This window comes from Lepisosteus oculatus, chromosome 7 (genome assembly GCF_040954835.1).
Source record: "Lepisosteus oculatus isolate fLepOcu1 chromosome 7, fLepOcu1.hap2, whole genome shotgun sequence".
NCBI lineage: Eukaryota > Metazoa > Chordata > Actinopteri > Semionotiformes > Lepisosteidae > Lepisosteus > Lepisosteus oculatus.
The window spans coordinates 28,911,177-28,939,064 of record NC_090702.1 but is presented as its reverse complement, the minus strand read 5'-3'; the positions used below and the strand labels follow the sequence as shown (position 1 = coordinate 28,939,064).

The 27,888-nt window shown below is 38.0% G+C and overlaps 1 protein-coding gene across 1 annotated transcript in view; it reads right to left on the bottom strand.

Moving 5' to 3' along the window:
- The window catches only part of scaf11 (SR-related CTD-associated factor 11), a 33,069-nt gene extending 5,747 nt beyond the window's left edge, over window positions 1–27,322 (bottom strand). Inside the window, exons 1-11 of the mRNA XM_069192366.1 lie at window positions 27,074–27,322; window positions 15,318–15,380; window positions 14,702–14,862; window positions 13,214–13,291; window positions 12,174–12,280; window positions 11,972–12,042; window positions 8,801–8,859; window positions 5,090–5,196; window positions 4,520–4,642; window positions 3,928–4,031; window positions 607–3,087 (exon numbers count right to left, since the gene is read on the bottom strand). Of these exons, the coding sequence (XP_069048467.1) occupies window positions 607–3,087; window positions 3,928–4,031; window positions 4,520–4,642; window positions 5,090–5,196; window positions 8,801–8,859; window positions 11,972–12,042; window positions 12,174–12,280; window positions 13,214–13,291; window positions 14,702–14,862; window positions 15,318–15,360 (3,334 nt within the window). The 5' untranslated portion in view covers window positions 15,361–15,380; window positions 27,074–27,322. The remainder of the gene's footprint in view (window positions 1–606; window positions 3,088–3,927; window positions 4,032–4,519; window positions 4,643–5,089; window positions 5,197–8,800; window positions 8,860–11,971; window positions 12,043–12,173; window positions 12,281–13,213; window positions 13,292–14,701; window positions 14,863–15,317; window positions 15,381–27,073) is intronic.
- Window positions 27,323–27,888: the final 566 nt, after the last annotated feature.

The window sequence follows — 27,888 nt, the reverse complement described above, 5'->3', positions numbered from 1 at the left end:
GGTATCTCGAGTAGCTTCCTAACAATGTGATTGGGGCACAAGCTCCTGTCTTTTAAAATGGTGGAAGTGCATTATTAACTTAGCTATTAAACTACTGTTCACACAAAACCACCTGTTTCAGAAACATTGTGTTAATTTTCAGATAGTTGGCATTATACTAAACCTTCGATACAAATCACTAGGTCCCTTTCAGACATGGTGTTGTTTAAATGGAAATACCAGGAGAGTCATATTTCAGGATAATTCCTGGACTACTGAAGATTTAAAAGCAAGATCTTAATTAAGTTTCATAGGACATGCTTCTGTCTATTGAGCAATTTCTAGGAATTCAGAATGTAATTATAGGTGGTTATATTTAATATGTTCTGAAATAGGTTATAAAATTCCAACATGTAATGAAAATTAGAAGCTACTTATTTAATTTATAAACTTTTATAGAGCATGTTAAGAAAACATTCTACTACTAACGGGCAGTTCAATATTTAAATAAACCCCCTGTAACAAAAAGTATAAGTCAGTACTGTTCAGAAATAGTTCTCAAGGCAACACTGCTTTAAAATATCTATTTTTGACATGTCTTTCAAAGTGTAAACCGTCAAGTCCTACCTTGCCCAGGTGTCTCCTCCTCTTGTTTCATCCACCCCCCCTGTGAGCCTGAAGAGTTCCTCCCCTTCCTGGAGTAGTAATTCTGCACATCGGCTGGCAGAGTTCTGCGCACAGCCCAGCTGGAAGCAGAGGACCAGCCAGAACGATCCACGGGAGGTTCGGCTACAAAATCCTGATCGCCCTTCCGTCTATTGTGACGGTTTTCATTGAACCGACTGTAAGAGTCATTCCCTGAATTGTTAGAGATCCCTGAGAAAGAATTTCTTGGTTGCCAGCGGTTTTCTATTGGTTCCGCCTGCCCAAAACCTCCCCTGAAGCCACCACCACGCCCAGATCCCCCACCACGCCCACGATCCGATTTCCAACCCCCTGGGCTGAAACTGCGATTCCAGGAGTCTCCTGCACCATCATTCTTATTTTCATCCCATCGAGATTCATTAAGAACTCCAGTGTCACGGCTTCTCAACTCCAAGTCAGACTTTACTTTTTCTTTTACCCAGTCTGGATTTTCTGTCCTGCCTCTTTCTGGAGGGATTTCAGCATAGCCTCCACTGTCAGGCTCATTAGATTCTTTGCCTAAGAAATCACTTTGCTTTTCCTGATCACTTCTTCTCTGTCGGTCATTTCCCCTAGAGCTCCTCCAGCTATCATTGGACCACCTGTCCCTTCTCCAAGGGGAATGACCACCCCTCTCGGTCCTCTCTGAGGACGAACCTCTACCATATGTTCTGGACCGAGATCTGCTTCTAGACCGTCTTCTCCCTCTTCTTTCTCTCTCACGGCTACGGTCTCTCCTATGACTATCACTTTCTCTGTCCCTACTGCGTGTTCTGGACCTTCGCCTAGTAGGTGGGGTTGCGTCACGCTCTCTTGACCTAGATCTTGATCTTCTTCTCTCCTTTTTGGAATCTCTTTTAGGAGACCAGGTTGTAGAAGGAGAGTGAAAACGTGATTTGCGCTGCCTCCCTTCCTTTTTCTCTGGTTCCTTCTGTTCTGTTGTGGAACTCTCTGTGGTCTCATCTGGAGTTTTCTGTTCCATTTTCTTGTCATTTTCAGTAGCTTGGCTGTCAGACACAAGACGTACTGCTGTAGAAGAGGCATGTTCAGTTTTGTTCTCTTCAGTTTTCAGCTCACTAAGTTCACTATTAGGAGAGTCACATTCCATTGGTACCATCTCATTATTATCTTCAGCGAAAGACACTCCGTTTTTACATTCACTACTGTCCACAGATTCTGTAACCTGAGGATCAATATGGAAATGTTCACATCCCTGTAAAGATTTCCCTTCCACATCCAATTCCTCCTGAGATTTCTTGGGAATGGCTCTGTTTGGTTGATCAGCTTTTGATTCATTGTCTACAGTTTCTTTACTTTCTTTATCAGAATGATGAAACTCTTCTAAATCATCTGAACACGCTTTAGGGTCTGTGTGCTCACTTGACTCATTTACAGGCTGAGGTGATATGCATTTTTCAGATGACCATTCTTTTGCTTCTGACTCTGAACTAACACCATGGGCTATAGCTTCCATGTCATCCATGTTAATGTCCACAGGTGAGTAAGGCCGTTCACTGCTAAAGGACATAGAATCTTCTTTTTCTGAAGCACTTTCAGCCCTTACTTCTTCATATTTTTCTAAAGAGCTTAAAGGAGGATCACAGCAAACTGAATCTGCTTTATCTTCCACATTTTCTCCTTCTAGTGTTAAAGACTTCTGGCTGCAAGGTGAGACTGCCGAATCTTTAAAAACTTCTTCATCGGAAGACAGAAGAAAGCGATTAGGTTGGACAGCTGGATCTTCATCCTGCTTCTCCTTCACAGTTAATGGGGGAAGGTCATCATTAATTTGAGACGTTGACTCTTCCTCATCAGAACTGTCATCTTTTCTTTTGTCATTTATCATCATCTCAGCTGAGGATCTGGTATTATTGTCTTCATGTTCAGAAATGTGACCGGATGTTTCTGTGTAATTATCTTCTGGACTTGAATGCTGACTGGAATCATCCATTTGTGTGTTTGGATTTTGATCACCATCTGACAGTAGCAAATCTGAGCATTCAGCTGCCTCTTTCTCTTCTTCCTCTTCCACCTGCTGTTGTTCAACATCACTCCCCTCTGGACTACTCGTGGGTTTATTAGAGGTGTTTCTAGTGGCTCTACCTTTTCTTTTCACTGGACGCTTTTCTTTAGCCGCCTGCTTAGACTTCCTCTTTGCCGCTTGCCTCTCTGGCTTTTTGGAGATGCTGCTGGCTTTTGCAGAAGTATTTGTAACAGACGAGTCAGAATCCGAGTGGTTAGACTGTGATGAACTTGGATCCTGTACAGGGGATGATTCGTCTGTTCTGCTGTTGCGGGTCGACCTTCTTCTTGTGGTGGAGGACTCACTTTTGTTCTTTGAACTCTTCGGGCCAGAAGCACGTGAAGAACTCTTCTTTTCTTCTCCCTTGGAACAAGTGACAGCACACTCTTTGCCAACGAATACTGGAATGAAATAAAAGAATAGAAAATCAAAGGCATTATCGAGTCAGGGTAGTTGTAAACATCATCAGCTATGTAAACATCATTAAAATATTTTAAAATTATGGGTGTTTAAAAAATACCAGCTCAAAATCATAGGATTAGCTTACTTCATCATTAACACTAGTTTCTTTCGTTAACATTGAATATAACATAATACAACCCATTAAATTGTACAGCCACAGCAATCTAATTTAATGGTTGGTTTAATTGGAAACAATGATTTTAGTTTGCTTGGAAGCTATGAAGTAGTGTTAGGGAAACAAACCAGTTTCCTTATAAACTGGAAGCAAAATCACGACAATCTGCCACATTTACAAAAAATAAAAAAATGTTTTGATTGCTAATGTTTTGATTTAGTATAAATTAAAAATGCATATTTAGGCAGAAAACGTGAATAGTTTTTTGAGTTGTGAACCTAATCTGTACCATATGATAAGCACAAATGCAAGATGAGTTTAATGCAAAAACACACTACAAATACATGCAGTAATAGCAGTTTCCTTTTACGATCTACAGAAAAGTGCATATTAATCCCACTGAGTACACATTTTCCTGGATAGAACTGCACCAAAATACATGGTCTTGAGAACAATCAGTGCAAACAATTAGTTTTTTTATCTTTTTTTTGCAGATGTTTTATTATAACTGCTGATTAGGTCAGTGATCTAAGGGTATAATTTTTTTTTTACAATTACACATTACAACCCACAATGGATATACAGTATATACTATCATACAATGCTACCAGTAGATTAAAAAAAGGAAAAAAAAAAACAAATTAGATTTTTCAGAAAGACTCACTGAAATGTCCGGCTGCAAAAGGATTCGTTGGAGAGGTAGAGTCTGGTAATAATGATCTCAAGGGAAATAAACCATTTAGCATTTCAGAAGGATCAGAGCACTGCCTGTAAGACAGAAATAAAAGAAAATACTAAATTGGTTGAAGCTGAAAGCTGGCATTCTGTCACTATACTGTTAGATCAGTTTGTGTAAGGCCTGTGCAAGATACTGAAATATTATTTGTAGACTTCTCTGAGCACTTAGTTTCATAGTGAATTATTTTAATAGAAATCAAAATTTTCCAAAACAAATTCTGTGTGCTTCAGATGTTAAATGTAATTTACTGTCCAAGTTGTAACCACAACTTCAATGAAAAAGCACTAAGTAATGCTAAACTGCATTCACTTTTTTGAAAAATGCCCCCAAATCAAAAACGTGTGCTTACACCCAATTCAGTTTTCTGAATGTTTTGAAAGCTTTTTACTTCGAAACTTGCTGACGCACCCTCAACAGAATTCAGATACTTGTCTCCAAACTATGCTGAAGATGAATTTTTAGGAACAGAAACAGTTCCATGTCCGAGAGGGTGGAATTGACGGCGTGCGGAGCTCACCGAACGAGTCCGTCGGCGGGTACTGCAGTGGAGACAGGCAGCCAGGGCCGCTCACACGTTTCCAGCCTGCAGCGCTTCTGTCGTAACAGAGGCTCTCCTTCGTACACGTCCAGGAAGTCTGCACTGCAAAACATTTTCAGTGGACAGTAAAGTCAGCCCAAAGCTCAGAAAGCAGTGATATATTTGACATTTTGCATATTTATTCCACATACAGTTCCTTATTCAAATACTTTTTTTAAAATGTAGATCTTGAAAGATTCCCTGGAATTTACATCTTTTCTGAAATTTCCTGAAGAACTATAATGCAATTCAAAAGCTAAACAATTTCTGGGCAACGTTAACATGATTAAATGGTGTTAAACCTAATATGTTACATGGATTAATAGAGTTAAAATCAGCAAAAACCTCTGACTTCATAAGCAACATTTAAAGTGACAATATCAAGGATCAGTGAGAAGCTCCATTTTATAACCATGTGAAGTTGGGAGAGTAACATTTTTAGAAAAGGTTACAATCATACAGGTAAAAAAACTTTTTTATATAAAGGAAGGGGTTTAGATGTGTACTAACCAGCTTTCAGAAACTGAGATACACGATCCACTAAGCTGGCCACCCGAAAGGGATTTAGAAGAGAAATCGTTTTTAACAAGCTGTTGAGAACAGGTCCCTCTGTTGACCTATTAGAAAATGAAAAGAAAACCTAAATTGGGTCTCTGAAAAACAAGCATAAAACCTGGACCTCCTGAAAGAAGTAAAATGTTTGAGAACATTCATGTTAAAACTTCTATACAGTTAGAATGAATAATGTATCCACTGTGTAATGCTGAAAAGAGAAGAAAGGAAACAATGTTTCGGCTATGGAGTTTTCTTTGGGTGTGACACGGGTGTAAGAACTGACACCCGGAGAAGGCTCCACAGCCGAAACGTTGTTTCCCCTTTCTTCTCTTTTCAGCATGGAATAAACCTTTACTTGAACCTTTGTAGACTACATATGCTGACACAGATACCCACCTGAACTACTTCTACATTGTGTAATTCCCAACGAACATTGTGGATACAATAGGCATCTTAGTACCCTGTGGTCTTTCAGTCTTGAAATGCAAAAATGATTATCATGAAGTGTTTTACCAAACTGATTGTATACTGTGCATTCATGCAGAGTCAACAACTATAGTACTATGAAAGCTGCCAGGACCTTCCTCTACTTTAACCAGCTCTGCTAAAATATCATAAAATATCAATTAAACACTGTGATCAAGGTACATCTGGCTTATATCATGCACAGTTCATATGATCTATGGCAAAATGTGAGAACTGAGTACTGTCATATTAAACTTTCTAAAATATGAGCACATCAGCAGAGAAACACAGATGAGGGAGAAAGGGTGTGAGCATCACGCAGTGTGATGTAGAGTCATTTACATGACTGACACCATGAGCTAGGGAGCAGTGGGGCAGATGAAGTAATTTCAACATCTGTGTTAAGAGCTCACTGCAAGACGAGGTGAACAACAAGGTAAAAACCCAAAGTTTAATGTGGCAAAGAAAAGCATTTTCACTAGATTAAAATGTTTTTAAAGTTTGTCTACAATTATTAAAAATATACAAGCTAAACATCACTATCTATTGAGCACTTTTTGAGCATTTTCTGTATTTGAAACCAGCCAATTATTTCTTCGCTGTAAGAACTGACAATGCAAATGTTGCCCATCAATTCATTTGGATTGGATTTCAAAGTTAATTTCAAGTTTAGAATAAAGCCTTAATCAGGGTTCCACCGGTTGAATACATTGCCAGTAAACCCAAGCCTGTTTCTGTTTAGAGTGACACAGAGCACCATCTTTTTGACGCTAGTTTCTTGGTGATGGTTACCAAATGGTAATACACACCTACTGTTTTTTAAATAATCAAAAAGGATAAGATAAGATGTATACCACTGTGAATATCCAAGATATTAGATAATCAGGAGTAGAGCTGGGATAAACAGTTTAAGATGACAGATATAAAGCAACTATCCCACTTGTATAACTAAAAATTAGCATAATTCGATTATTGTTACTTTCAAAAGATTAGTTTTGCTCATAAAGATTTTTATTTTACTACAGAAATGTAAGAGATTTTAGATTTATAAATTGAGAGAATCTACTGGGACCCATGGCTTGTAATTTGCAACACTGCATTTTTGATATATTGAAACTGCCAAGTAATAGTGCATAAAATGTTACTTTGTAGCACCCACACTTCCCAAATCTAGGTATAGAGCTACTGCTAATTTATTATAAAAAAACATAAGAAACTATGCCACTTTCTAAAGCAATAACTGATTAATTTAAACTGCATGCAAATTGAAATGTACAGGTTGAATGCTAAGAAATACTTTGCTTTACTTGGCTTCATTTTCTGACACTTAATTTTGCCATTGTGATGGATCTCATTTTCGAAATGTATTTTCAATGTAATGATTTCTTGTATAACTAACTCAAGCAGTAAAGAGTCATGTACAGTATGTTAAAACCAAGGTCCGCAGCAGGATCAAAACTAGCATCTCAGGACAGAAGGAATCAGAGCAGATAACTTCCATTCATTTTTGCTATAGATCTCTCAGTAGTAATCTTAAACTTTACTTTTTGCCTCGGCATCTGATCATTCTGCAGTTGATCACAGAACACTCTGAGAAAGTATCTGAGTAGAAGAATATCACAGTGTTTGTCCACTACCAATTGGTGACTGAACTGATGACCAAGTGAACATAAAGCTTACAAATGAGATTAGGTCATTTGGCCAAAAACAGTGAAATAATTATGTAGTGAGATTAAATAAAACACTAAAGAAATAATTTATATAACCTTAAATTATTTACCATAACGCATTTATCTGAAATAAAACTATGGCAGGGTATGTTAGCCAAAGTTTAGGAGTTTGTTCAGAATATACTGCCTTCAAACTTGGTTCGTCATTTTCTGCAAAAACTCCATACATTTAAATAAAGCCACCTTTCACAAGGTGGAATTTATTGATATAAGGCAAGTTTCTACTTCCTGCTCAAACATTTGAGCGTTTTAATGGCAATCTTCATAAAAACATTTACATGAAGTACAGTACCAGTCAAAAGTTTGAGGATAGTCACTTAATATTTAATTACATATTTGCACTTATAATCTTAAGTGAGGTAAGATGCTAGTTAACTGTTAGAACATCTAAAAAAGAATTTTCAACTTCTTTTAGTGTTCCAACACCATTTCTGACTAACCTGGGCTTCAGACTGAAATCCACTTGCTTTGGGTGTTAATTTTATTGAAAATGAAAAATTAACATTTTCAATGCAGTTCACTTAAGATAAGTACTCAAAGTTTAAGCACTCAAACTTTTGACTGATACTGTATATGTGGGGTCAAGCTGGGTCACTAACTTAAGCTACACTCCACTTTTTTACAATTAATTAAATTTCTAGCCATTTTATGTTACAAAAGACATATCTTACTGGATGCTATACAAAAAACTGCTGGATCTGAGATTCAGAGTGATCTGGAAACAAATGCATGAATATTGTTGTAGTCAGGAGATATATATATTTGAGCCTTATTCAGGAAGTCAGGAAAAACTAACAGTTGCAGCTATTTGCAGTGTAACCCATTCATGTCTTGAAGTGAATGTGAAGTCATGTGATTCTGTACAGATACTGCTTAGAGCACTTGTGTTTTGCAATGCAGTTCCACGAGAAACTGCAACAGAAGCCTACTACTGCCGTATCCTGAAGACGTGCCTGCACTTTTTGTAAAAAAGTAAATACAGAAACTTAAGTTTATTCCATATTACTGCTGTGTGATTTCTCTCTCAATTTCCATAAACTACCAAAGAAATACGTGGAAGTGCATTTATAAGTGAGAAGAGGCAGCACTTCTTTACACAAAGGACTGTGGGAGTATGAACAAGCTACCCAGCCATGTTGTTCCTTCACGAAATGGAAGAAATAGATGAGATACTTGGATCAATAAGGCATGACCTGTCCAACAGGTTAAATGAGCCAAATGGTCACCTTGCAGTTGTAGACATACTTAGGTTAACATTTGCAAAAACTTTATTTTAAAAAAATTTTTAGTTAGAAAGGAAAGAAAATATAGGTAAAATGTAAAAAGTGAATTACTGCTTTTATTAAATACAGTGCACATACTCTACCAAAATTCTAGTAACTTTATTTACATCTGAGCAATGAAAGAAAATGTGGAGAAAAAACTTAATCTGCTTTTATACATAAGCATGTGTACTGGAAACAGCACAAACCTTTTTCTTCCTCACAGCTGTAGTGTTCTTTCTGTACTTGTGGCCGATAAAAGAATTACCTGTAATACAGTACATAGAAATGTTATGATGCTTATGTGGATGAAACTGGAAAAGAAGATGTTCTGAAAAATGGCCAACACTAACTCTGCTGATGGAAAGCTAGGCTAAGGAAGGCTTTTAAAACCAGAAGTTTAAGATAAAAAAATTTGACGGCACACAAAAAACACTAACCTAAATAAATTGCATCATGTAATTTAAACATGATATCCTAGCTCTCTTAATGAGCAAGTGATACTGTTCAGTAGTCACACACATTCTTTCTCTTGTGTGAGAAACAGAGGAATGTGCAACAAAAAAAAAATCTACAACACTCTTCTAAAATTGTGAAGCGTGTAACACCTAAAGGTCTAGATGGAGAAGAAACCCTTCTCTTCGTATTTACTGTGACTTAATTTCAAATGTCTTTTATTCTGAACCATGGCTATTGTGGTACACCATTTTAAACTTTTTTTACAGCCAAGTTATTTAACCATTTAAATATTTCTCCACAATGCTGAATGACCGTAGCCTGTATTTCTTCTATGATTAACATTTCACAACTCATATTTCATTTCAGCTAACATATTTTAAACAAGACTAGAACAGTACTAATTGTATTGACAGCAACGACAGCAATTCCAATCTAGAGTTATCCCAAGTTACGTATTAAATTAATGTCTACCAGGGAATAGTTCTGTGCTGTTTCACAGCCCTGAAATAGTGTTGTCTCTTTTCATTGCAAGCTTTTTATCTTACAGATCCTGTATTTTTTAAACATCTATACAATCAGTTGAAGCTGAATGTGGCTGATTTAAAAAAAATGTGATTAATTGTAAGTACATTTAAGGTCAGTAGAAAAGGCTGATTGAATACGTTCATGTATGGCAAATATTTGTTCACATTGCATTTTGGAGTATGTTACCCTGACAGGGTCTTTGTCAGAGGAGTGGAATATAATAAAGGTGTCCTCAGCTCCTCTCCCCAAGGGCAGCTCCCCACAAGTTTATTTGACCCTGTTGCACATCTGGACAAAGGCCCAGAATACTACAATTATACAAACCATTAGCTCATCTAGGCAATTAAAAGCTTGTACAGTGCCTTGCGAAAGTATTCGGCCCCCTTGAACTTTTGCCACATTTCAGGCTTCAAACATAAAGATATAATTTTTTTCTTTTATGTGAAGAATCACCAACAAGTGGGACACAATTGTGAAGTGGAACGAAATCTATTGGATTTTTGAAACTTTTTTAACTAATAAAAAAATGAAAAGTGGGGCGTGCAAAATTATTCGGCCCCCTTGCGTTAATACTTTGTAGAGCCACCTTTTGCTGCGATTACAGCTGCAAGTCGCTTGGGGTATGTCTCTATCAGTTTTGCACATCGAGAGACTGAAATTCTTGCCCATTCTTCCTTGCAAAACAGCTCGAGCTTAGTGAGGTTGGATGGAGAGCGTTTGTGAACAGCAGTTTTCAGCTCTTTCCACAGATTCTCGATTGGATTCAGGTCTGGACTTTGACTTGGCCATTCAAACACCTGGATACGTTTATTTGTGAACCATTCCTTTGTAGATTTTGCTGTATGTTTGGGATCATTGTCTTGTTAGAAGATAAATCTCCGTCCCAGTTTCAGGTCTTTTGCAGACTCCAACAGGTTTTCATCCAGAATGGTCCTGTATTTGGCTGCATCCATCTTCCCCTCAATTTTAACCATCTTCCCTGTCCCTGCTGAAGAAAAGCAGGCCCAAACCATGATGCTGCCACCACCATGTTTGACAGTGGGGATGGTGCGTTGAGGGTGATGAGCTGTGTTGCTTTTACGCCAAACATATCGTTTTGCATTGTGGCCAAAAAGTTCGATTTTGGTTTCATCTGACCAGAGCACCTTCTTCCACATGTTTGGGGTGTCTCCCAGGTGGCTTGTGGCAAACTTTAGACGAGACTTTTTATGGATATCTTTGAGAAATGGCTTTCTTCTTGCCACTCTTCCATAAAGGCCAGATTTGTGCAGTGTAAGACTGATTGTTGTCCTATGGACAGACTCTCCCACCTCAGCTGCAGTTCTCTGCAGTTCATCCAGAGTGATCATGGGCCTCTTGGCTGCATCTCTGATCAGTCTTCTCCTTGTCTGAGCTGAAAGTTAAGAGGGACGGCCAGGTCTTGGTAGATTTGCAGTGGTCTGATACTCCTTCCATTTCAAGATGATCGCTTGCACAGTGCTCCTTGGGATGTTTGAAGCTTGGGAAATCTTTTTGTATCCAAATCCGGCTTTAAACTTCTCCACAACAGTATTACGGACCTGCCTGGTGTGTTCCTTGGTCTTCATGATGCTCTCTGCGCTTTCAACAGAACCTTGAGACTATCACAGAGCAGGTGCATTTATACAGAGACTTGATTACACACAGGTGGATTCTATTTATCACCATCAGTCATTTAGGACAACATTGGATCATTCAGAGATCCTCGCTGAACTTCTGGAGTGAGTTTGCTGCACTGAAAGTAAAGGGGCCGAATAATTTTGCACGCCCCACTTTTCATTTTTTTATTAGTTAAAAAAGTTTCAAAAATCCAATAGATTTCGTTCCACTTCACAATTGTGTCCCACTTGTTGGTGATTCTTCACATAAAATAAAAAATTTATATCTTTATGTTTGAAGCCTGAAATGTGGCAAAAGGTTGAAAAGTTCAAGGGGGCCGAATACTTTCGCAAGGCACTGTATTTAATAAAAATGAGATCTCATGGACCCAAGGCCAAACATATCAGGGCTGTCTTTAACCTCAGAAAAAAACATTGTAATGTGATTTAAAATAGCATTATTAGTGCAATTCAAAATAGCTTTTAAATCTGATTGAAGTTTGTCCTCTTAAGCTTTTGATAGAAAAGACATCATTAAGTCACATTTAACGTTGCTGCATTGTTTTACAAAATGACCAACATGCTGTAACACCGCTGTAAATTCATAACATCCACTTCGCTGCTACACATTTTAATCTTAAAGCGAAAGTTAAGACTTTAAAACCAAAATTCTTAAGAGTATTTCTTCAGCACCAAAATATGCTTATACCTTTAAGAAAACAACATGTGAAAAAAGTTCTAACTTTCATTTGAAAAAGTTCTGGAGAAAAAAAAACTTACACTTTCTATTAAGATCTTCATTTATTTTGGGAAGTAATGTCCTTTCAGGTTTCTTTGCAATACTCCTCCTCCTGAAACAAAAAAATATATACTCAAAAGTGTATGATTTTTTACAATATAGTTATTGTGATAATGCACAAAATGCACAATTGTCACGCGAACAGTGACATACAGCCGTGCAGGCTGAAAGGTGTTCCCCCACCTTGATGTGCAGCTGCATTGTGACATGTAGTCTTTCCTTTTTTCTTTCTCCTTGTTGTAGCAACACAATGGCAGCTCTACTTCTCTCACTTTTTTCTTCACGGGAATCTGAAAGCCACATTAGATAAGCTTTAAACCTTCTAAGGACATCAAAGATCACATTAAAGATAAGCAGCACAGATTTCCTATAAATTACACATTCTTTGATAGTATTCAGGCAATAAACCTGTGCACACCCACCACCCCACTAAACACCAAAAAATAATACGGAAATGTTCAAAGTGTAATTTCTTTTATGCAACCAAACATGATGGCCTTTGACCTTTTGAGATTTTCATTACAGAAAACACTCCAATAACCTCTTAAGTTTCTTTTATAATCACTGAGGCTGAAGAGACTGGAGCTCAATAATGAGTAATGAAGACTGATTAATTGTTACAAACAAAAACATGGCTAAGGAAGCCTACAGGTGTTCTTTACATTGAAAATCTGCTACAAACACTCCTTGCTTTAATTCGAGGTTTTGTTCACAAGCTGAGAGTAAATGTGATTAAATGGGTAAAGGGTACAGTTTCTGTAACACAATACATCTTTCAATCCTAGAAATATGCATTGGAAAAAAAAGCACAAACTACATTTGCTTGCATCCACAATTTAGCTGAACAAATCATTCTAAGGACAATTAGTGATATATCTTAAGTTCAGCTTCTTCCCATAACTAAGATACTCCACAGATCGGTAGGAGAATGCTACCTCAAACTGAAATGAACTGCATATTGTATCAAATTCATTTTTATTTATGAAACATTTCATAATGCAACTGCATGAAAAGCCATATATGCACTACTGTTTGATATCTGCTCAGGGATGCAAAGATTTTAGTGAATCTAGAGACCATAAAGAAGAGTAAACAACATTCTCTCACTGAAGTATTACGTAGGTAGTTTGGAAACGTTTTAACATTACTGTTTATACAGTCATACAACCATCATACATAAATATTTTGAAGACTACAATATGAAACCAAACATAAGCACTAACCTTTATGCATCCTAGGATGGCATCTTGTTTGAAAATGGCGTGGAAAGGCTTCCTGTCTACAGGGCAGGATGGAACTGTCTGCAAAGCAGATTACTTCATTTGCAAAGTCCAAACTCAAAACACTTAACAATAAAAAAAGCAACTTATAACTTTAACTTAATAAATATTATCTTGTGGCGCTGCCTTTAGCAGCAATAACTTCAATTAAACCTTTCCTGTAAAAGTTGAGCAGGATCACTTCCATTCTGCCTCACTCTTCCTTACAGAACTGCTTCATCTCTGTGATGTTGGAGGGCTTTCTTGTATGCAGCTCTCTTTAGGTCCCAACACATCATCTCAATGGGGTTTAGATTTGGACTTGGCAATTCCAAAATCCTGAATTTCTTCTCTTTGAGCTATCCGGTTGTAGATTTTCTTGTGTGATTTGGATCATTCTCCCGTCACAAAATCCTCTTTTGGTTCAGCTTCAGCTGTGAGAAAATTTCTCACATTTTTTCTAGAATATTCTGGTATACTATGGAAATCTTGGAAGACTCAATAATGGCAAGGCACCTAGATCCTGGGGCAGCACAGCAGACCCAAAATACCACCCTTATTCACGGATGGTATGAGGTTCCTCTGGTCAAAGGCAGTGTTTGGTTTTCGCCTAACGTGACGTTTGTGGCCAAACAACTCCACTTTTGACTCAGCCATCCAGAGCACATTCTTTCAGAAGTCTTGTTTTTTATTCAAGTGCTGTTTTGCAAACTTAAAGTCTTGTGGCAATGTTAATAAGGGTTGATTCCTGGCTGTTCTTCTATGAAAGCCATTATTATTCAATCTTTTCCTAATGGTGGAATCATGAACTCTGACATTTACCATAGTGAGAGAGGCCAGCTGATTAATGCATGTAATCTCAAGAGTTCTTTGAGACTTCAAGGAGCACCACAGGTCCAGTACTTGGAAGAGAATTTAGTAGAATGACCACCCTGGTAGATTAGCAACAATCTTACATTTCCTACCACGGAATGATGGGACTTCAAATTGTTTGGAAATAGTTTTATTACCCTCCCTGGACTGATGAGCTGAAACAATTCTTTCTATAAGACTGTCACAGATTTCTTTTGATCTGGGCACGATGTGTGGTTGAGTGCTTAAGACTAAACAGACAAAGTTTCCGATTACAGGTAGACTCACTCCAATGATCAACTAATTATTTACACATCCTTTGGTGCACCTGATTCTACATGCCCCCAATGTGGTGGAATTAAGGGTACACTTACCTTTTCACAAAAAGATACTGGATGCTAGGTTACTTTTTTTAATTAATAATGACAAAGTAGAATTGATGTGTGTTATCTTTCAAATGAGGTTAAATTTACCCATTATTAGGACTTGGTTAGGAGTAGGCAAAGATAAAAGTTTGTTAAACCAGTAAATCTTAAGGGTGTGTACTTTTTCACCACACTGAATATCATACATGTCTAGTGACAGGTAAAGGACACTTACTTCAGCCCACTTTAGGATGCAGGTCAGGCAAAACACATGACAGCAGCTTTCAGGGACAGCCAGTTCTTGTCGTAAGAAGAGGTTAAGACAGATGGGGCACCGATCTGCTTCATCAGTCTCTGCAACAGCAGACTCATTGTCATCCTCTCTGTTCTTTTCTCCTGTTGGAACAATGTTCATATTTAACATTTCTAGACTTGTTTACTGAGCATAATCTCACAGTGAAGTATTACCTTTCTCAGTGAACCAGCGAGACAAAATTGTACACTGTAGCTGAAGAGTGTACAAGGTCATCAAAAACAAACTCTCAATGATCCTTACTTCTGTAATTGCAGGTGGACTGAGAATACCATAATTTCAATGCTACTTATAAAATCTACAATAGCATTGAGCCCCAGAGCTGACTAGTTTTCCCAATCCTCTACACACTGACACCAACTGCTTGGGAAAAAACTATTCGATGATATTTATAAAAACTGAAGAGTGAAACATCTTTAACCTCCAGTCATTATTTTTCATGTAACAAAGCAAAAAAATATATATTTTTAAATATCACTGCATATTTTTAAAATGGGAGAGAAAAGTGGTCATCCATTTTGGCAATGGTCAGACTCACCACTGTCTGTTTCATCAGATGTCTTTGGCTTGTTGCTTCTCATTTCAGGTTACTAGATGCCCTCTGAAAGAAAGGAAATATAACAGATGAAGTGCATGATTCAATACACAAATATATACTTTATCTAGACATACACCAATATTCATAACTGTTAAAAATACTACGTCAACGGGATTATCAGCACTTCCGTATTTATGAAAAATACATAGTATTCACGGGTTTACAAAATCAACCAAAGACTGCAAGTCAAAAACCTAAACTCACAGCTCACATTTTAACCGTGTTTAAAATTTTCATTAGTTATAAATAAAAACAGACACCTTTAATAACCGTTTTTGACAACGCTGTTAGAAAACAGCATATATGACATGGGTGGCAATGTCTTCAGAGATCCATTTCCGAGTTGCAGTAAATGTAATAAAACAAAAACGCTGACCTATTAAAGAATAAAACAGTAGAAAACACAATTTAGATGTGACGACTGATAAAATCAACAGCATTTAAGTACTGAAAGTATCAGTAAATTCATATTGCTAACCACTTTTCCCTACAATGCTTTCTGAAGTAAAAGTTAAGTCTAGGCCTGTATGTTGGAGCTTAACCTGACAGTGTAGGAGCTCATTTTTATAAAGCAATTTGCTGTCTGCATAGATAATTTAAAACTCATATCTGTTAGATTAACTTTACTATACCCATTTCTAACAAAATACCACACTTCTAGGTGTAAACCAATCCAAAACCAGACGAACGCTGAACAACAAAAACACATAGAACAGCAACTATCCATTTTTTAACCACATCATCCATTTCATAGTCATGGAGGGCTGGAGCCTGTCCCTGCAATCAACAGGCACAAAGCAGGATACACTATACACCCTGGACGAGATGCCTGTCCATCGCACAGCACAGACACAACAACATGCACACACTCACACCAGGGCCAGTTTTTCCCCAAAAGCAAATGAGCCTGTCTCTATGTCCTTTGACTGTAGGAGGAAGCGTCACTAATGGAGAAGGAAACATACAAACTCCATGCAGAGAAAACCCCATGCCTGGAACTGAACCCAGGACCCCAGTGCTGGGAGCCAGTAATACATACAGTAAGATAAAAAGTTCAGGAAAAGGAAGTGGACTGACAGGGGACATGGAAATATTAACCAGCTTACAACTACAAAGGAACCTTAACTGAAGACAATACAACCTTTCTTGAGCTCCCAAACAGAACTGACATGTAGGTTTCCAGTATACTCTAAAACAGACAAGTGACACTGACTAAAGATGATTCAAGATGTTTAAGTTCCACTTGTAGTGGATTCACAGACTATCCCAAAATCCTGTGCTCAGCTGGTTTTCAGCAATCACATTATACCAATGTGATTTTTAAAACATTAGACTACATATAAATATAAATATTCTTCTGTTTAACACTTTGTGCAGGTATATCTTAAAGTAGTGTCAAGTCTTTATAATGGTGGACCAGTGTGTCTGCTGCTTAAAGACAAATCAAACCAATACTGACTTCAATGGACCAATTTAACTACTTAAATGATAGCTTAAGAATTCTCTTACATATGTTAAGTAAAATAAAGGCACGCTCACAGGTGAATTTTACAACTCAGAAATGACACAATCTTCAGTATTAAAACTTTTGAGTATAAAGCACTGCACACGTTATTTAGGATGACAGACTCTCAGGTATCGAGCTGTGTTATCTTCTTGCTTGCCAACTGAAAGATGCACACTCACTGATTAATCTTTGTGGCCCTAAAACCACCATATGATTTTGACAGAGTACATTTTTTTCATGCTTTTACAAATGCATTATGTGCTAGGCTACAAACAGCCAAGTATATGAAATATTTTTTTTATATATATTGATAATCAACCTAAAACTACAAAAAAACACAGTAGACAAATTAGACTTAAGGAGGTAGGCTGACTTTGTCCTTTCCAAACAGTCTTTGTGCATAATGAAAGAAGTGGTTGTGTGGGGAACCCCCTATCTTTGCAGTTGTTGCTTGTATTTTTCAGCATTTTCAGACGCTGGCAAATATACCTTAATTTACTCCCTAGACGAGACCATAAATCAATCCGCTTCTTCCGATTCAGGGTCACAGGGGAGACGGAGCCTATGACAGCAAGCAATGCACACAAGGCAGGGTACATCCTGGACGGGATGCCAATCCATCGCAAGGCAGACAGTCAAAGAGACTAGGGGACCGCTTCAGAGAACATGTTGGGGCTGTGAAGATTAAAGACTTCTCCAGGCCCATAGTTTCTCATTTCACCTCAGACGGCCATGATCACACTGATCTCCCCGTCTGTGTTCTCAAAGGAAGGTTGCTTAACTCCCATAGCAAACAGACACCAGAAACAAAAATTATCCTGAAACTTCACACCATCCCCCTTCTCTCAATGACAGACTTGTTTTTGTGTAATCTTCTCTATTCACATGCAGGTTTCAACTTCACACCTCTCTTCACCTCTCTCCACTTCGCACCACCTGAGCGGCCACTCTGCCTCTCCCCTGCTCCTACCTCCTCCACTCTCCCAGCTTTAGTTCTCCTAGGCCAGTGGTTCTCAAACCTTTTGGACCAAGTACCACCCGTGATCAAACCAAAGCATCCAATTACCACCTACAAGTCACATTCTCATAGGAACCCCACAAATTCTCAGACCAACATGGGCACGCGTACGTGCACACACTCACACACACATCATAAATATTATAATAAACTTTATTTTATATAGTGCCTTTAAAGACGGCTTCTCAAAGCGCTTTACAGAAAAAAAACAGGAACAACAATTAAAAATAAACAATAAAAAAGTGCCATTTCAGTGAGAGGGGTGAGCCTGTTTAGTTGAGCAAAGCAGATGTGAATTCATTTTGCAAGCCTTGATACAATTCACAACAGAGTCTAACAGATTTTAAATTGTCAGGCATTTTCTTGACGGCAAAGGTCTCACGGTGGATATTGCAATGCGTCCAATCATTTCTGGAGCAACCCCTCTAATTCGTCCAACTGCACCGCTGTGTCGGCTTGTCACTGCTCTAGCACCGTCTCCACAAACTCTGATGCATTTTATCCAGTTGATGTCATTCTCTTCAATAAATTCATTCAGAAGCTGAAATACGTGCGCTCCTGTAGTTCCTGTTGGTAGCGGCTTACAGAACAGAAAGTCCTCATGGGACGTACCCTCAAACTCGTATCTAACATAAACGAGCGAATAGGCCAAAGTGACTGTCTTTCAGAGGAGGCAGCAGGTTGAGCTGTTTAGCAGCTTTTTCTCCACACAATACATGTCAGCTCTTTTGCCAACGGTAAATAAGGGCCTTCGAAAATTGTGTGAGGCTTACCTGCTTTAGCAATCCGCAAGCTTGCATTTTTCCCCATTTCCGTTTCAGGAGTCCGTCTCAGAAGTTAAAATAAGTTTTTATTTCTTGTGCATGGGAGTGAAACACAGACGCTCGGTGTATTTTTCTAAAATTAACCTGGAACAGTTCTTAAATATTTTTCTGTTATCTATCACACTTTCCTGTGCTCACAAGATTGCCAGCGTTCATAGCACGCATTTCTATGCATTCTGTGCTTACAACATTGACATTGTTCCAAAATCAGGCACATTCTTCTTCCTCCCTATTTGCTGGAGATGCTTTTTTTTTAAATACAATTGGTCACTTACGTTACATAGGCTGCGTATTCGACATGTATTAAAATAGAAAATATGAAAACCCGTCCCGATTTTTCAGTGCACACAACAAAGTTCCAGGCTCATATGGCGTACCACCTGGTAGCGCTCCACGTGAGAACCACTGTCCTATGCTATTTAATCTTTGCTGTCTGCCCTGTCTTTCTCACACCCGAAGAAGGCTCCACAGCCAAAAAGTTGTTCTTTCTTCTCTTTTCAGCATGGAATAAACCTGTTACTTGTTCCTTTGCAGCCTACACATGCTGACGCAGCTACCCACCTGAACTAATTACGTAAGTGTTAACACAAATACTTCTAATAACATTTTAAATTCTTATGTCAAGAACGTCATCTAAAGGTTCTGAGTAGCATAAAGTTTAATTTACTGTGGTTATTGTGAATATGAATTTCAAATTGGGTGTGACCCAGAAATAGGATCATAATGCTTTTTGTCTCATTTCTTACCACAAATGCAGTTTAGAACTTTATCTGTTTGGGTTTTTTTTTCTAAAAATCAAAAAATCCTAAGTCAAAATGCTGAAATTTTTAAAGCTGTTAATTTTAATAAACTTTAATTGTACACGTACAGTATATTTGTCAATGTCTATGATGGTAGCAATAACTTCAGAAATGTGTACAAAAAAGGTGGGTTACAATGTAGCCCTCAAAATAGCCAATTTCATTACCAGTAAGTTAAAGGTCTATACAGGTGTTCCTCCCCGACATTGCAGAGGGCACATTTATCACTTATCTGAGCACACATTGCCCATGTCACCTCAGAATCACTCGACACCAAGACTAAAAAGTGGTACAAACACTTGATTTCTCAAGCCACCCCTTCTGTGGTTATAAGTACGAAGGTGGCTCATATGTTCTGTTGTATTGAAAAATATTAATTTGTAAAGAACATTCACATTTTCATAATGGCCCAGGAACACTCCCAAAGAAAAAACTCAATAGATCTTTAAATTGGTCTGTTCTTCCTCATTTACTTTTTCTTTTAAAGAAACTTAATTTCAGGGGAGGAAAAGCCTTTTCCATGGGTATCCTCTCTTTATGAAAGTATACAAGCCACTATATCTGCTTGTGATCCATTATCAAACATGTCAAGACTTCTGAAATGTTTATACTCCTTAAGCTCAGGCAAACTCAACTTACAGAAACTCATTTGAAAGAAGTATGTTTTTAAGCTATATTTTGATCAAACTTGTATTCATTTTGCTTTTATTACTTTTTCATGGTAAGTGAACCTGTGAAGGAATGATCAATAAGTAGATCACTTTATTAACCCTATACAATTTCTTGCTTTAGGAATTTCTCTTTTCGCTTAACCCAGCTTACTCTCCATGAGACACAGACACACAGACAGGGAGAGAGAAGCCTGGGGTCAGAGCACAGGGTCAGCCATTGTACAACGCCCCTGGAGCAGTTGGGGTTAAGGGCCTTGCTTAGGGGCCCAACGGAGTACCTTAACCCCCTTAAGGTCTTAACCCCCTGAACTGGCTTAAGGCAGGATTCCTCCTTGAACCGGCAACCTTCCAGCCAGAGTTGCAGATCCTTAGCCACAGAGCCACCGCTCCGCCCACCATTTTTAACAAAAGGTAAAATAACAAAAACCTTCCTGCCGCACTCATTAAAATCTAGAGATCAAGCCTTAACTTAATATTTTACATTTTGTAATTTTACTCTCGTCCTCTCTATAATCACACCCAAGGTTACCAATCACACAAAATAAATACTTACAAATCCAAACATAGTATTTCTACATCACAAACGGTGTCACATTTTATGATTTGTTCCCCGTGAATTAACAGTCTGATTCCACAAGATTTAAGGACCTATTTTTAGGGTTTCATTAGTTATTACTTTTAGGAAAATTTGAGCCTTTGTTTATCACTTGGACATTGTGTGTAATAATGTGTAAATAAAAGTAAAATTGATTTCGATTTAATGCATCCTGATTTCTGTCTTTTAGGATACAAAAGTTATTTTGGAAAGGATGTGGAGATTTTTCTATATGAAAATCACAATTTAAAACAATAAATATGAATATTACTAAAAATAGTCAGTTTAGGTTCAAAACAAAAACTATAAACTGTCAAATACACAAAGAAAAGCAGTAGTACCTAAAACCACTCAATGGAAGAACACAATGCGAAGAATAATTCCAATGCAACAAACGTATCATACAGAAATGTCAGCAACAGAGGGAGGAAAAGCCAGACAGCCTGAACTGCAGCAATAGCCGGATGTCGGGGATGGACAGTCCTGTAGCTACTGCGTATATCTCCCTGCAGGGTTGCAAGTGAAGAGAAAGATGGGGTACATGAAGGAGGAGAGGAAGCAGAAGCAGCAACTATGTGACCAGAAAAGAAAAACAGAGTGAAAGGAGTACCCTCTGCATTTCTACACGATATAGATTCAAATGTGTTCATCCGTTGGCAATCTATTCAGTGGACCCTACCTTGGCTCCAACAATGTCAAGAAGTTGCCAACCAAAGCTTTTTAAAAGATTTGCAAGCTTATTTATTAATATAAAACTTATTTAGTAGCTCTTACCCTGTGCTTTGTTTCTTTATTCTTTTGTAAAGTTCATTTGCACCCAAGCTTGAATTCCATGAAAAATGGCACCAGTCTGGGCTCAAAAGATCCTGGGATCCTGTTGTAATCTGTCTGTTCTTCAATTCAGATTGGGACATAGGGACCAGAATATGAAAGCCAACCATAAACCATAAAATTAAATTTGTTCATAAGCATTTGATATAAAACACATTTCACTCACCTGAGATTAAATGGGCGAAGAAGCTAAAATGCATTGAATTAAAAGCACCAAATGAAGTCACCACCACGTAACAATTTTTGAAGATACAATTCAGGCAAGAAGTATAGTTACAGTAGGATCATATCTGAATCAGGTACAATCCATTAACTTATTCTATCTTCCTTTAGGATGCAGAAACTAGATTTTCAAATTGATACAAAAGTGTGCACCACTGTAGTTCTAGTTTCAACTATGTAGTGTCTACTTAGTTCAAATGAGCAGTCTGTTAAGGCACTGCTGATGTAAGTGTTTCCACAATGCATCTGTATTCTTGCCTCTCCAAATTAAAAAACATGAATATGTTTGAAGGAGCCCGGGCAGTACCCCTCCCTATTTTTCTTGCATGTTGACAGACACATTGGCATGCACCACAGACAGTGCAATCTGATGATGCCAGTTTTTATATAACTCCCCAATGTTTGCATTTGAGTGCAGGTTAAACTCCCAATCCACTTTTCTGACCACACACAGAGTTAAATATCTTATTAGCCTCTACCTGAGGGGGCAGCAACCATCACATCAATCTTGAACTTCTTGATGATGAACTTTAGTCACAGAGACTCACACAATGTTGAAATTAGGGATTTTTTCATGGCATTACTTGACTTGTTGAGGTTAATTTTTTTTAACTTGGATCTTTGAACAATTTAAAAATCCCCATGATGACACGGAACTAAGTTTTGTTTCTATGTTCAGCTTCCTTTAATATCTAGTGGCAATTAAGGGGCATTGCAAAAACTCCTTTACACTTTGAAACTTTGCAAAAACATTACAGGATTAAATAAACAGGACATTGTAGTTTTTCACTGTACACTACAGAGTTAGTCATTTGTGTTATACTACTACTCCTTCAAAAGGAGTAGCCTATGGAATACATAGCTGTAATCACTAGCCTGGATTCAATTGTTTTAGTTTCTAACTTCCAATTAGAAAACACCAGTACACATTCAGTAAATGCTGAGGTGGTGCTGTAGCATTTGTTCATTCTGATGCACCTTCTCATGATCAACACAAAGCAGAACAATCTACTATGAATGCTACCTCCCTAGTACACTGAATAAGAAGGATTAATTCCTTTAAGTATTAAATCTTTAATGGCACTCAAAAAAATCAATCTGACCTCACTAGACTATGTATAGGTTTCGCAGAAAGCCATAATGTTTCTCACACCTGCTAGACTTATCACAGTCTAAAAAAAAATCTCAATTACAATAATTGAATTTTACTTATAGGGAAAATCAAGATACTACTGTATAATTTAAAGTATACTGTACTGGCAGAACTACTGTTTTGTATGAGGAGTGCTCTAACTTATTTACTGTAACCATCCTAATTCAGCTCACTGTGGTTTCTATACACTGCAAAACAAGAAACGTATCACTACTTGGATTTTATCATTTACATTTTAGATATTGATTAACATAACAGATATTGAGCAACAAAATGAATCTTTGTTTACTGACTACATTCCACCCCTGCCTTTCACAGTTGCATAAGAACTTAATTATTTAAATAGAGCGAGTGCTGAAATGATTTAACCTGCTGACTTTCATGCCCACAAGAAAAACGCAGAAAGGAACTAATATACCAGATTATCAGAAGAACACCGTCTTCACACCAATGGTATACAGGAGCAACACATTAGGTAGACTCACCGGCACTGGAGTCAAGTCATCCTCTAGTTACGAATAAAAACTTTATGTAGATCACCTAGATGAACATTAGCCATTGCCGTGCAGATGGGCAGAATTAAAAAAAACTAAGTGTCTAAAGGCTACAGAAGATAAGATCACTTTATTAGCAATATACAATTTCTTGCATTAGGAATTTGTCTTTTCACATACCCCAGCTTACTCTCCATGAGACACACAGGCACACAGACAGGGAGAGAATCTTGGGGTCAGAGCACAGGGTCAGCCATTTATACAGCACCCCTGGAGCAGTTCAGGTTAAGGGCCTTGCTCAAGAGCCCAATGGAGTAGGATTCCCCTGCCGCCCGCAGGATTTGAACCAGCAACCTTCCAGCCACAGGCGGAGATGCCAAACAAGTACAGTATACGGGATGAACCCACTAAATGATCAGTATGCGAGATGAGCTGGGACAACATGTAGCATCCAAGGCTTAGAAACCAGTGAACAGACACACACTTGTCCAGACTACAAAAAGTGAATGGGGCAGAAACCCACAAGAGACTGTCTGCAGAAGGTGCAGAGTACGTTGTACGTATGTTGTAGCTTGTGTTGCTTCCAAAAGAGACCAGTCAAGCTAGTAGTGAGTGACTTTCACAGTAGACACTCTGTTGATGACCCGTTAATGAAAAATATTAATGTATTTACCTGTAATAGCTGTTCACTTAAATGTCTGTGTACCTGCTATAAAAAATTAGTGTTATTTTAGTCATATCTTTGGTAATTGGTCGGAGTTAGTTTGGTAATTTGTTTGATGATCATTTACCATATATTTACACAAAGCCCCACACGAAGGCACATCATGAACCAAAACAGCACAGCATCTTGCAAAATGTACAACATTCAATTTAATTTGAGTGCATAAAACATCTGATTAAGTGTTTAAAGTTTTCCTTATGCCAAAGAGACCACCTACAAACTTTAAGCTACAAGTTTGGGTCTTAGTCACAGGATGCTTCTTCTTTTGCTGCTGCCCTGAAAGTCAACTAAAAAATAAGTAGTTATGAAGTAGTTTCAGGTTTACTTGACAAACTTACAGCTTTGCTGTTTCAAAGTTTTTCTGAGAGTACAGAACAAATCTGGATTTAAGTCAACTACATGGCTGACTCAATTTGTACAAAAGACTGTCGTACTTAAATGATTTAATACTGACATGGTTCACAGCCAGGAATTTTAGGCGACATTAACAGATGCTGTCTTTTAAATAAAACGAAAATTACTTCAATGCAAAATTTTTTTAAAAAGTCATGAGCAAAGTGATTTAATGGAACTGAATAAGTAGAAATTATCATAAAATAAAAGACACTTAAATTCTAACATTCAAACTGCAGAATTTTCATCAGCTGCTGGTCTGAGGTTTCACTGGCTCAATTAAAAGACATTGGTACAGTTTTAAAAATTAGTATTACAGTTCTTAGGACAGATGGCTGTGCAATGATGGAGAAGTTGGGACAAACTGTGCAATTAAACTAAGGCTATTGTCCCACAAGATATAAACAGTGACCAATGAAGAGGAGGCCATTTTGGAATCCAAACAGCAAAAGCATTAACCATCTGCAGTATATCCTTTCTTTTCAAAAAAGTAAATCAAGTTACTTACTATTTTCAACCACTGACAATTTATGCTGAATAATGCAAACAAATTAAAGATCCTGACAGCTGACACTTATTCACAACTGTGAAACTCACTGGAGTTGTCTAATGGAAATGTTTTAAAAGCTTATTACAGATGCCAGATTACCATGCTTACATCGAAATAAATTCCTATAGATTGTTAAACCACAGGGACCTAATTAACAAGAAAAAAGTGTAAGATGCCCGCACTGTTCAAAGATGCTGATTGTGCTTACTTATGGAAGCATTAAGCAAAAGAGACTTGATACTTTCACTCTCACATGCTAAATGAAATCCATTCTCGTTTTCGGAAGGAGAATCATTAGTGACTCTAAAACAATATTAAAAGTTACAACGTCAGTAAAAATGTTACGTGATTTGAAAACCTTTAGAGTAATGGAAGCGTATCTAGCACTTCTACAACATGCACCACCCATTCTCTTATTTTGTTGCGATAATGAAAAGAACTCGTGTATTTAATGTTATCTGAATTTTGAAAATGTTACTTCCGTTACGTGTGATTATGCAAAAATCGTACTCTCAATCTTCTTCTGTTAATTAACCCCATAACATACATGTTAAATCGCTCTAGTTAACACTACCACATCAATACAGTGACAATCACAAGACGTAAATAATCACAGATTTCAGGAATGAGACTCGATTATTTAAAGGTTAATTTTTACAAGACTTATGTTTCTAAACTATATTAAAGGGAGAACATGTGGTATATCACATTTTCAAATTATTTAGAATGATGGTCGATGTTAATTCACTTTTTCAGTTGAAAATTGATTTATACTGCAATCCGAAATGTAGGTTTTGAACCCGCCCGGTGAATCGATTTGTTTTTGCGCGTGTGGCACACTTAGCCGAAGACTCCGTTTCTCCTGCTCACTAAGCTAAACCAGTGCAAACTGGTTTAAAACTTGTGGAGTTGGACAGTAGTCTGAACAGATAATACACATCACATCTACATCTAGGGGTGAATTTGACTCTGTAGCAGCGAGTACAACAATTTCATTTTAATGAAACCTCAGCGAAATCAATTCTCAACCTTGTCAGTTGCCTATGGAGTCCTGACTGGCCTGAAGCGAGTCAGAAACACAGGCCTGTGAGCCGAGTAGCCTACACCTTTACCTCGCGTCTCCAACTCACATTTCGCCCTTTGTTCAGCTCAGAAGTAACACGATAACTGTACTCTAAACAGCGTGTTGCAGGCAAAACACATCTAAAGCCCAGCTAACCATCAGGTAGGAAGAGCTGGAACAGAACCAAACGTCCTGCTGGCCGTGCTATTTACATTTTGTTTACAGAGCAGACCTTTCCGCTAATCCCAGCCCAAACTCGTGAGGGACATTAACGATTGGCGTTGAGAAGCAGCACAACAAACTGGCGATTGCCCCAAATGTGGCGACTGTCCAAGACAACAACATTACCCTGGTAATACAGTTCCGTGCTTTTTCTGGGTTCACTGAAACACGATTGAGCTGTTAACAATATTTCCGATATGCGCAGTGATGCTCCCTAGTTTGCTAAGCGAACATCTTAAAAATAAAATACTTTTCCGTGCTAACGTGCATACCCAAGAAACTAGGCTTGAGCACTGACATTTTAAAATCGTTGGGGTTTGTATTCGACTTTACGTATGAGCAGCGATGGGTAAGGTTATTTAAACTTTGACTAATGGCAAGCCACATGTAAACTAAAATGACCCTTCAACTCTCGAGGCCTAAACTTTTGTCTGAACCAACTTAAAGGGAATTTCTAGGGGAAGATCAGAGTCAGATACCCACAGGCCACTTCGGAGCAATCCTAAATACATTACGAAAGTCATTTCAACTGTAAACACCGTCGCTTCTTAACAGCGAAATATCAAAAGGCAGTACGAAGTTCTCCTTCCAGTTTTATAACGCCACATATTTTCTATTCTTCCACTTACCGCTTAGAAAAGGCAGACGATTCAGGTACAAAACGCTATCTCCGGTTGTGCAAAAGCCAACATGGAGTCCCCCCTCGTCCTCTGTCAGTGTATTTCCGGGAATCCTGTCCCCTACACTGCGGGAAAAGATACGAAATCCCGCCGATTTGAATGCACGGAAAGCTCGCTGTAGGTTTGTAGGCTCCTCGGCCACATGTCGGTCACAGATTCTCCGTGCGTAAAGAAGTCCGCTGGGTGTCGCTGTGCAGCCGTCTCTTTAATTTTATGAAAAATTGACGCACAGAAAGGGAGGAGTGGTCGAATACGGTTTCGTCAGAAAGAGAAGGAAATGGGAAGTGGAGTCCATTTTCTGAGCCAAGGCCTGGGCTCCAGAATAAAATCACAGCGACGACTGCTGGACCAACATTGCGTTACACTTAAACCAATGCACCTAGAAAATGTTTTAATCAAATTATGGAAAAGCAACTGAAGCGATACATGGATTTCTGTTAAACTACTTACAATGTTTATTTTCATATTTTAACAATTGATGTGTAGACAGCTTCGCAACTGTTTTATGTTAAATGACGTACTTGTGCAGTGGCATTCTTTTAAAAAATATATTACAAATACTTTTCACGGAGTATCCTCATTTGTGTTTTACAGTTTTAATTGCACTTGAACATTTGAAGTTTAGCGTATGAAGCACTTGTATGTGCGCATTTAAAAATACGATTCTGTTCTGAAATAGAAGAACAAAGTTACGAATAAGCTTAAAACCTGTACGAGATGTTGGGGTTTAGTTCTCAAATTACGGATATGTTTTCAAATACTTG